General features: G+C 39.4%; 1 protein-coding gene across 1 annotated transcript in view; it reads right to left on the bottom strand.

The window, feature by feature from the left end:
- The window catches only part of LOC149287444 (cystine/glutamate transporter), a 64,552-nt gene extending 57,743 nt beyond the window's left edge, over positions 1-6,809 (bottom strand). The window contains exon 1 of the mRNA XM_089492956.1: positions 6,527-6,809. Within this exon, the coding sequence (XP_089349082.1) occupies positions 6,527-6,809 (283 nt within the window). The remainder of the gene's footprint in view (positions 1-6,526) is intronic.
- Positions 6,810-12,271: the final 5,462 nt, after the last annotated feature.

Raw genomic sequence — 12,271 nt, 5'->3', positions numbered from 1 at the left:
AATAAATAAGTAGCACTTTCCTATTAAGGCTTTACGCGGATCAGATGTAAATCGTAAAGCTAAATTTCACTGGTATGCTTGAAAACAAAGGATCTGAAATACTAAGAAAGGCTACATGTGTACTTTAGTAATATAAACCCAGAGGAGTGAGAACATTGCTACAAGTAGAAGCGTAAATGATCCAGATATCATAGCATCAATCAGAAAGAAGGTTAAATATGCCATTATATGGAGAATGTCTGTAACTCTTTGTTCTTTAGACTCTTCATAGGGAACACTTGTACACAAATTGAAATCGGTGTATTTTTGTACTATTCGCAGCCCTACGTAAAACAGTAAACCCCGTGTCATGTTAAGTTTATTTATTTTATTAAGAAAGCTGAACATCACAGTGGAAGTTAAAAGAGGTCATGTGTATAGTATAAAAATGACATTGCTTTTGTGTCTATAGCCAATTCAGACTGGTATTTAGAACAACCAAACTTCTTTATCTAAAAAGACAACGCATGAGAGTTATAAATGGAACTACATGAACAAATTACATTTAATGTCACATAATAAAATTCTGTAGATGTTTGTTACATGTGCATGGAAGAGAGAGGTCTTACATTATTATGTCATGTTTAACAATACTATATAGGCAATAATTGCTTATAATATAACATACAGCAAAACTGTATTACTAACCCTAGCTATTTGAAAGGTAATATTTATGTAAATACAAATCAGCATTTTGACATAATACATATGATATATGATATAACCAATAAATATTATGTTGGGGCAACTTATCCCCCCTTTTTTTTCCTGATATTTGTTTCCCATTAGCAGAAATGATCTATTATATGTTTCTGATGTTGGTTTTATTAGTTGACAGAACCAAATATCTACTTTTATTGGCATTCATGTATGGATAAAGTCAAACTATCATTTATCAATGATAAATAACAATATGAGCTGCACAGTAAAAAAAAACATATATGTATATATATATATATATATATATATATATGCATTTTAAATATGTGCCCTTTACAATTTTTTCTTAACTCAAAGACTCCTTTTGTCAGTAATTTGACAAATACATTGGTTTAAGTGTTCAACCTTTAGTATTTGTTACTGTAGCACCATGTCATATACTTTACATGGCAACCTACGTTGGGGTAAATTCCACAGAGGAACAGGAATCATTCTGGTTGTAAGTGGAGGGATTTTTTTGTTGACTAACTGCATAGCCTTCATTAGAACCGACATTCAGCTAAAGAGTCAGGACCATAATACTGCTTGACTGGCAGTTGAGACACATATTTCTTCTTAGTAATGTAAAACTAAGTTGTATGATCTTATCCCAGGTTATGTGGTCAACGTGATATTCTTTTATCAACAGGCCTGGAGTGGAACACCAAGCAACTTCCCAATGGTAAATTGCCCAAGAACCCACCATTAAGGATATTCATATGACTAACTAAATAATGTAGCATGGGGTCCTCCCATACAGCACAGTTCTTGAGTAGTGAAAGATAAAGCAACCATATGTATACATTTAACCTTCTCATTCTTCTTCCCCTTCTTGTACATTCAAGCGTGTCAGATATAATATACACTACCTGTGCAGCCTCTGGCATGTGTGATAGAGGACCAGTTCATGCAGTAATCGCTAATTCATAAATTAGCACTCTATCATATCCCCCATATATCTTCCACCCTCTGGCACTAGACCATGACTATTTGTTCTGACATTTCACTTTTCAAGAAATAAGCTCTCCTTTGTTCTGAGAAATAGTGTAACCTTAAAATAATCTGTCAAGCCAGGAAGCTGTCATTTAATATCAATTCAGTACTAAGCTAATTCTAAATCCAGTAAATTGTTAGTATCAAATTAAGTTTACAACTGAATGCAGACAACAGTGAGTCTATATGCATTATATATGATGATGATGGGTCCAGACTGTGACAGTGGTAAGTGTCACGAACGCACTCTACTCCAAGCGTGCGCGTGACTTGGTTCTGGTGGTAAAAGGGTTAAAATTCACTATCTGTCTGCACTAGACCGGAAATAGTGATAAAAATACAAATATCCACCCTTAATACCACCCGCAATTAACTATAATGATATAACAAATATCAAAATAACGCTGCCACCACCAAGACAATTTAGAAATGGGGTGTCTTGGTACCCCAAGTAAATCAGACTATAAAAACCCACACAGTATATTTTAACACATTAATTATGTGATTTAAAATTACCAATAAAACGGTCTCTTCAGGTAACGTGAGTCTTTACCAGACAAAGGCAGAACTTAATAAAGGAATATTTATGATGAATAAAAAAATCACAGTGCATACAAAAAGATGAGAAACAGATTTACACCAACAGATAAAAATAAAAAGGAGAAAATTACAGAAAACCTAACTACTCACTGAATGGTCAAGTAACAGTTTTTCTGTCCGTAGGGCTCCGGCAAGGAAAGATGGCGACTTACTCAAAATTAGATCTTGGCCCCTAGTAAGCACACTGACCAATCTTCTTTCACTAACTTTATACTCTTTCCCAGTTCATCTCGAGTTTCCAAGCCGGCCCAGAGGTGGTATAAGCGGAGGGAAGGTGTACCATAAGTGACCTCCCCCTTGTGTGGTGGAAACATATCAGTCCAAATAACTTATTTTCATTTTATCGTCCCTCCTGTGCTCGCCACAGCCATAATTTATGCGCTTATGAATTTCTTGTAAATTGTGAAGTCCATAGATATGTCACACTTGCTACATATGACTGAACATCATAGACTTCACAATTCCTTCCAAACCGTTTACGTTGCGCCGCCATGTTTGTACTCTTTTTGTAGGGTGCGCTTTCCCCGTTCTAGGTATGCACACAAGGAGGTATGATAATGAATATATAAGTTATTGATATGTGTTGGATATGACCTGGATATGAGATGGTTTTCCTGACTGCTAGTGGTCACTTAGCATATCAAAGAATCCAGTATCTATGAGGGGATACAGGCATATGGTCGTCTACATTTGAACCTAGACAAAACGGCAGCTCCACTGCAGGACCTAACACCCTGTAGAAGGCCCCGGTTGGAGTCCGAGCTTCAAAGGACAAATTTATCTCACAAGACCTTTTGGCACCACATGACTGTACAATCAAATTAACCCCTCTCATACTGAAATTGGCCATACCATCTCTACCAAGTAGCAAGTCCATGTATGCACTACACAAGTTGGTGTGACAGTAAGGTCTAAACACCAAATCTTAAGTTATGTAAAATAAATACTAAGTCAAAACAATTATGTGTGCCCTGTTTTTACAGAACATCTCAGACCTTTCATTAGTTGACCTCAGTTCAACCAGAAAGCTCTTAATGGGGCTTATCTCAGGGAAAATATCTTTTCTGCAAATAACTTGTAAGAACAAAGATTTTGGGATTTTTTTTTGTCTTGTTTACATTTTCTAGATTGTCAAACAGATATATGGCAGTGAAAACATGTTCATTTACTATAATGGACACATATTCAAGTCCTGTATGCTAACATTTAAGTCATCAATATCTCAGAATATTCAAATAAACGTTATAGGAGCTTGAGATTTAAACACTGTATAAAAGATCGCTCTAGGTATCTCACAGACAAAATATTAATTGTAGTCGCTAGAATTTTAAGCTAAAGATTTAAGCACATAAAAACAACACAGAAATGTTTAAGAAGCACTTTTAGTTTTTATGACCGAGGCACTGTTTTATATGATTAAACAAATTTAGTAATTAAACCACACTAGGAATGATGCTGATTAAGTTATAAGAATGTTGTCTTCAGCAGAGTAGGAGGAACAGACTCAGCTGGACTTCCCTGTATTTCTATAATCAGTAGGTAGTAACATAAAGCTGTTGATGCTCTATGGAAACCTCGGTCCTTTAAAAAGCCAATTATAGATCTTGTGTAGCTATTTTATTTAAGATTTTGCCTGGGTAAGGCGTGAGTTGCAGAGAAATGTAGGACAAGCTTTGTTATTAGGTTATGGGCGCCACTGGAGGAATATTCATGTTGTTATGGCATCAGAGGACAAAACCAGTTTCTAGTTCCCTAAATACATTTTATGGGGGCACTAGGCGTTTTGATTAAGTACCCTTTTATGAGTAATAAGAAAAACAAATAACACTTTTCCATGGATCAAAAGTTGAGACAGATGATTTTTTACTCTCTGGTGCCCCACATATCATCTCCTCCAGGCATAAACAGAAAGTAACAAATATGTATTATACTTTATTTTTTCCCTCTCCCATGGTTATATTTGAGTATGTATTCCACGAGGAACTGCATTGTAGCTATTTCATTTAGTTACAAATACAAGACAATTATTTAGCCGTAAAAAGCAATAAAAAACAAATAATAGAGAGCAGTGGATTATTTGTCACATTAAAATCCTTCTCTCTAGAGATTATTAATAAGACTCGAGTAATTAAAGCCTTTTGTAAAGCTAAAATGCATAAATTGCCTACAGCTCTTAATCTTTTTAAGTACAGAATAGAGCAATTTAATACTACATGCTTTCTGGAAATAATATAATCCAATCTAAACATTCATATAAATCAATGATTATGTACTATATCCATATTTCTAACTTTACATGAGAGTCATGTAAGTTGTCGCAATTTTAAATAATTTAATTGTGTCAAAGATCTGTGTACAACCATGTATGTTTCATTAAAACATGTTTCATTAATACAACATGAAGTTATGCTGACTCACAATAAGTAATCAATATCTTCTAACACCATAAGATAATACACTATATGGACAAAAGTACTGGGACACCTGACCATTACACTAGCAGGGACTTTTATAACATTGCATTCTAAATACATAGACATTATTATAGAATTGTTCTGCCTTTTCCAGCTATAATAGCTTCCACTCTAATAGAAAGGCCTTCCACAAGATTTTGGAGAGTTTCTGTGGGAATGTTAGCCCATTCATCCAGTAGAGTATTTGTGAGGTCAGGCACTGATGTTGGATGAGAAGGCCTGGCTCACAATCTCTATTCCAGTTCATCCCAAAGTTGTTTGATGGGGTTGAGATCAGGGCTCTGTGCGCGTCAGTCAAGTTCGTCCACACCAATTTATTCCAACCATGTCTTTATGGACCTTGCTTTGTGCACTGGGACACAGTCGTGCTGGAATAGTTCATCAAACTATTCCTACAAAGTTGGAAGCATACACCAAAATGTATGCTTCTCGTCCAACATCAGTGCCTGACAAGGTGTGTACACTAAGAGATAAAGGGAGTTGAAGAATGACATAGGAAATCATTACATTGTAAAATGTGTAATGTAAATTAGCCTAAAGGAGCAGGAGATGTCTGCTTTGTTTTTATGTGGTAGAAAGTACACAAGACAAGCCACTGCAATAAACTACGCAGTTAACTTTAAATGTAGTTTTTAGATTTTTGAGGGGAGATTTCTAAATTATGAAAACTTAATTAAATGTTCTTTATCCTGCATAGTCTCACTTTGATTCCAAACTTGTTGTAGAACACAGCACAATGTAATACTATCAAAATAAAAAACCCAATTCAATTAGAGTGCTAATTTATAAATGCTGTCACTCAGGGCCAGACTGGGGATGACTAGGTGGCCCTGGCACTTTAATGCCAGCGGTCACCAAATGCAATAGATAGGGCCCACAGCTGGATACACAAAGCCACACGTCACATGTGGGTGTTGGTTGAATATTTACTTGATAAATATTAGTTGCTATGTAAAAGCAAACAGTATTTTAAAACATAGTATCTTTCTACTATGTATATAGTGTCTAATACTGTGAACAGAATGATTGGCTCTGAAACGGTTAAAGAAACCCAGGTAGTTTCCTACATTGGCACACACCCCTCACTACGTCACAGCACTCACAACTCACAATGTATACTAAGGAGAAATCCTAGAGACGCACTGTCAACATACAAGTTTGCGTATAAGAAAAGTTCTTGCCTCGGTAAAAGGATCAATAAGCGATATGTTTACTGACTTTATAGTTTCATGTTTCTTTATTGTAGAATAAGATATTTTACTGTATCAGATTCAAAGCTCCTGTAAAGATTGTTTAGTGGTTTCCAGCGTTATCTTAACTAGAAAAATCCAAATATTCTGGCAACTCGGTGGTCCTCAGGATTGGAATCGGACAACACTTACAGTATGCAGTAACAGACCTTACATTGGGTGTAAGATCAGCATATGACATAGAGAATATTAATTCATGTATGCATATACGTATGGATGGATGTATATTTTTATTTATTAAGTGATTTACTTAGTGCTTTACAGTTTACAGTATAATAAAAGGGGGTACACTAAGTGCAGCTATCCAGATTAACCATATGTCAGAAACATATTTACTTTTTAGCAGCCTGGTGCACTTTATTGTACAAAAAAACACAAAAACGATTTAAACATGCACATTTTTCTTCACTTAAATAAAAATACCCTTAATCCAAGCAGATACTCCCATATTATTTTATTATATATACTCACCGAATAGTGAAAGGATGCCGCAAGCTGTCCACACAGTTAGAGACATTCCTACGCTCCCTGTATTCTGCAGAATTCCTTTGGGGGCGATGAAGATTCCAGCTCCGATAATGGTCCCAATTATTATTGAAATGCCTCGTAACAAAGTGACTTTTTTTTTTAGAACCACTTTTTCTCTTCTGTCAGGCGGTTTATAGTCATTTGAGTTCAACATGCCCTGTGATTCCCTTGGAAGGTAACTGCCTTTGGATACCAAAGACACATCAACAGAAGGTTTTTTATACATGATAAGAAGCAAAGCAATAGAAATGGTCTTCTCCGTAAAAAAAAAAGTGCTGTGCAAATGTTCCTAGACTTCTTTCTGTAAAGTCCTTAGGAGTGTACTGAGCGATAAACTCTTCCCGTTCAAAACTTTCACATGAATTTCTCCTGCCTGCTGTTCCCTGCTTCTTCTTAACACCTGTTCTTTCACGTTGCTGTGCTGCCCTATCGTTAGAGACCAGCTCAACTTCCGCAAGGGTCTGATCTTTAGTAGAGCATTTAAGATTTTGTCACACCAGGTTACTGCTGCTGAATGATGATGCAAATTCCCCAGGTTTGCATCAGCCACACAAGAATCATTCGTATTACTCAGCAAAACTCTTTGATGAGGCAGCCTGTTGCACAAGCAAAACATGATCTTCTTATACACAATCAGGGGGAGTAACAGGAACTCCTGTTGTTTTCAGCAGATCATTGTGACTTGCAAAATACGTAGAGAACAAAGGCTATTCACTAATTGAATGCTTACGAAAAATTAAGATGAAGAGATGAACAGGAAAAAATGAACTACTCTAAAAAATGTTGATCACTATTTTGAGTTAACGTCTGCTTTGCATTACTTCATTAACTCTAAAGGTATTTGTTAGAAATATGACTTACCCCCAAAAATCCTATTTTATACTAAGTGTAAAATTAAATTACAAATTTCTAGAAAGATGCTTTAAACATTAACAAATACACAGATTATTTATTCGTTGAAACATTAAGCACGCAGAGTTTATTCAGTAATACTGTTATATTCTAGACTCCAGGAAATTGTTCTATTAAGTTAGCAGAAATGCATACTACCAAATGCATACCTGGGAACTCTCCAGGTTTTGCCTGGAGACTGTGGGAGAAGCGCCACTTCTCCAGGTCAACACTAAAATCCTACGGGTCCCGTGAGCAGAGTCCTGCCAAGTCCCACTCCCTGCCCATTTCCCCTTTAAATGGGGGTATTTCCCCTGACGTTAGAAGGAACACCTACTGATGTCGGCCAGCAGTCCTGGCCACATCCCGCATGGTTAGGCTCCCGGTAGCCGAAGCACACATGTTCCTAGGTATAGGAATCTATCAGTGTAAAGTTACCATATATCAGGGTATAGTTACTACCCTTGATGTTATGTGATGTCAGCACACTCAAGAAGCAAAGTAAGGAGAGAAAGAGATACATCTCAAAAGGCTTCTTAAATAATGTTTTCCTACACCCATGCCTTAAATACTCAGACCTGCCCTCTAATGTAATGTCCAGTTCCAGTTGACAGGGATAGGGCTTAAACTGGTTTGTTTACCGTGTGGCATTTATTGTATTATGATTTACCACCTCCCGTTAGCCTTGGGGCGTAATTTCTGAATTGGGCCTACAAATCCTTACAGTAGTACAGTTACACTACCAGCAAGGCCTCATATTTTTCTAAAGCACAAGATAAATCTGAAAATGAATCTTGCAGAAATAATTGTAGGTTTCCGGTTACCATCCCACACCAAGAAAACAAAATACATAGTTGGCTGCTTGCCTCTCAATGTCATGTGGCTGGCGTGCAAATGGTGAATGGTTGCTTTGCCATTTGCCGTATTAGATTTCAGTTAGTTTTGGATAGATATGACATTTTGTTTGTATGTTTCAACACATTTTAAATGACAATGTACCTTTGGAAAAACATATATTCACCTAGATCAAAACCTAGTGAATGTTTTTGCTGATAAAACCACGTTGACGTGTGCTTAAAAGTGATGACATCTTTCCATTTGATTTGGTCGATGTTTTCAGACTACATTTCAAAACAGTTTTCTTTATGTTTGAACTGTGTCTCTGTGTTTTCACAGGTGTTCCAATCACTATGTAAAGTTAAGGTTGCTTTAGGCCACGTCCCATCCCACTATTCATACAAAACTATCTAGGTTCTGCAACTGTTAATGTTTCTTGGCATGAGTCTCATTCACCCTATTTTCATACAAGTTGTGGCTAAGAATCATGGGAACTGTAGTTGAGAAATATTTGAGAGCTAACTTGGTAGCCCACCATGTGGCACCATCATAGGATATACTACTAATAGGACTAATAGTTTGCCACTGGTAAACTGTAGGTCTTCGTTTCACGCAGCCACTGTATCAGTGATCAGGCATGCTTCGGTTATTGCCGCTTTTGTTTTCTATAAATTAAAGATATGTATTCATACTAAAATTGTTAAAGAAAAACAAAAATTCATCTGGGTTTTCAGTTTCCAATCTCCCCTGTACTGAATTACAAATGTAAAAAATTTTTACATTTGATACAAATTTTTTTATTTTATTTTATGCTTATAATCACTGTTACACTATAAGCAGTTGTGTGAATAAATATGTATATGGACACGTGTATGCGGGTGTATGGATGTACATGTGTGTAGATATGCATATGTAGGTATGTATGTGTATGTGTGTATATATATATATATCATGGTTTCTGTTAATATTAGTTAAATCAAGATGCATGGGAGGTGGCCGGGAATGATAAATATTTGGGAAACCTTTTATCTTAGTTTAGATAACACTGATATGTGTGATGAAGGGTCTGTGGAAGAAAGACAGGTTTTCTCATGAAATAGATTGAATCAGGTCAGGAGATCTTTGGGTTTTACTGCCCCATGATTGTAAAGACCCCAGGGTGTGGTGTTGGCCAAAGGGAATAACTTCAAAGGGTAACTACGGCAACCACAGGGTCCAATCAGGGATCTCCCCGTAGACTCAATTGGGACCCTCTAGTATATCAAGGGACAGGTAGTGAAAGAGGAGAAGAGGAGAGAAAGTAAAGAGACAAAGGAACATCACTAACCTGGAGCTCTCAGGGAAGGTAACTATGAACATGCATGTTTGAATATTGTAAATAGGAACTTATATATATGTATTTGTTGTAAGTGTGTCAATTAATGTGGGGATTATTGTTATTGTACTGTTATTTGTATTGTTTTATATTTGGAACGTTCTAGTAAAAGTTTGTATTGTTATATCATAGCCGCATTTTGGATTCTTGGATATCCTGTTGTTGTTTCAAAATATTCTGTTGCATTCTGGAAGAAGCGAAAGTTTTCAGTTCAAACCTTAAAAGTTAGAAGAGATAGAACAGGGATTGTTTAACTTAATAAGCCAGTGGGTGGGTTTATCGGTGCATATTTCATAAGTGTATCCATACATCCATTCACCTGGATAAGTGTAGTTATTGTAGCTAGAACACAGCCTTCAGGAGATATATCCGAATACATATTGTGATTTCATTGATATGTGTTTGGATGTATCTGTTGTTGGATCAGTTGTAATCTTAAGCACATAACACATTCATAAGTCTTTTAGATGGTATGCTGTAGATAAAGCATTAATCCATCTGATTGATATTTTAATAACACAATTCCCTAGTTCCCTCAAAAGAAAACTTAACAATCACCGATTTCTAGTAGATGGTCAAGAGAAGCAACCTTTTCCCTTAACAGAATTAAGTTAAAAACACATATAGGCAGCAGAAAGGATTTAAAAGTAAGAAAGAAACGATTGCTATTAGTTTCCTTGTTATTTTGAAAACTCTTCTGGTGTATTTTTTTACCCTCTCTACAACATGCCATATAATTTTATAGCAAGACAGGAGGCTTCGTATTTTGCATTAAACCTGCCGCGTGTGGGTGTGCGGCGGCTTGCCGCGTTGCCGCGCGGCGGCTTGCCGCTTTATACGCAGCGGCTTGCCGCGTTCATACGCAGCGACCTGCCGTTTTTGACTGGCGGCGTCCCGCCGCGTGTTTTGTTTGTCCTGCCGCGGCCGTCTTCCGTGCGGCAGTCTCCCTCTGCGCCTCTTTCGGCCCGTTTTCCCGCCCTCGAGGAGCTCCAATCTGCGCACCCGGCGCCCCCTATTGTTTCCCCTACCGGGGTTGAGGAGTCAGATGCGGGCGGTTCGTCTTCCCCCGCGGGCACTGCTGCTTCCCAGAAGCGTACGTGGAACGAGTTGCCTTCAACATCGGCTAAAGGGACGGCTCCTCTTAAAAAGGCCCGTAGTTCGGCCCTTCCCATGATTTCCCCAACTGAGGACCTCACTGACTATGAGGTCTTGGATGAATACTGCGCTGGTTCTTCTGGTTTGGCCTCCCCTGCCCGGGAACAGGACTTCGCTCCAGCTCCTCCCAAGATTCCGCTCACCCTGTCCAGCGCTCCTGACCAACCGTTTGAAGTTACGGATGACCTCGGCACCCCGTTGTTTGATCCCAGAGCCCTTCGCCACCCACGTTCTTCAGAGTGGACTCCTTCTGCGCACATTGCAGAGTTTTTGCGGTTCTGGATCCGCCGTCCTCTAGACAAGGACGTACGCCAACGTATCCGCTCAGAGTGCCCTCGTCCTACCGTCAAGGATAAGGTCCTTAATACCCCCAAGTTCGACCAGACTTTCGTGACTTTTCTCACTAAGAATGGTAAAGACCCTCGTAAGGGCATTGAGCTGGGTTTGCGCTCGGCACAAGACAAACTGTTAGACGTCTCGGGCCCTTTGACGCAAGTCTTCCAAATGGCTGACGAAGCCATCACTGATGGCACTCCTCTGGACCCCCAGTTGGTTCGCGACTGGACTCAGCGAGCCTTATGTCTTCTGGGCAACGCCAATTGCGCTATCTCCTCCGAGCGACGCAAAGCGGCGTTATTTAAGCTGGACACCAAGTTGGCCGAGTTGGCCCCTAAGGAGTTGGGCGCTGAAGCCAAAGGTCTACTCTTTGGCGAGAAATGTATTAAAGATTTGAGCCAACACGTGAACTTGTTCACCTCCCTCACCAAGGCCCAGGCTAACATGAGGCGTGTTTTCCAGTCAGGGAGTCGTTTTTCCTCCAGAGCTGGCCGGCAGAGGGGTCGTGCCGCCAGCAGAACGGCCTCGTTTGGCTCAAGACCCCGGTTTCCGGACGCCTCCACCGCGTACCGCTCCCACTACCGGCTTCTTTTCTCCAGAGGTGGTTCCAGGGGCAGAGGTTTTTCGTCCACCAGGGGAAGATCGGCCTCAGGTAAGACTGTTTCCTGTTCTTCCTCACATTCCTGTCGGGGGTCGGCTCGCTCGTTTTTCCCATGTCTGGTCTCGCCTCACGTCCGATCCTTGGGTCCTTCAGACTGTGGTGGGCTTCCGTCTCGAGTTTCTCTCTGTCCCTCGGCAAGCCTCTCTCCCTCCTCTCCCCAGGCTGTCTCGCGACGCCGCATCCCTAGTGCACTCCGAGCTCTCCTCCCTCCTAGAGAAGGGTGCCATCGAAATGGCAGATTCCCCGGCCAGCTTTATCAGCAACATTTTCTTGGTGCGCAAGAAATCGGGGGAGTTCCGCCCGGTGATCAACCTCCGGGCCCTCAACAGGCACGTAGTGTACCGTCACTTCAAGATGGAGGGCATACATCTCCCCCGCGACCTTCTCAGGGAGAACGATTGGTTCTCTCGCCTCGACCTCAAGGACGCTTACC

Source organism: Sceloporus occidentalis, unplaced genomic scaffold, assembly GCF_023333645.1.
Source record: "Sceloporus occidentalis isolate IW3139 unplaced genomic scaffold, rSceOcc1.0.p SCAF_61, whole genome shotgun sequence".
NCBI lineage: Eukaryota > Metazoa > Chordata > Lepidosauria > Squamata > Phrynosomatidae > Sceloporus > Sceloporus occidentalis.
Note: the sequence above shows the minus strand (reverse complement) of the source record. Positions and strands in the feature narration are given on the sequence as shown.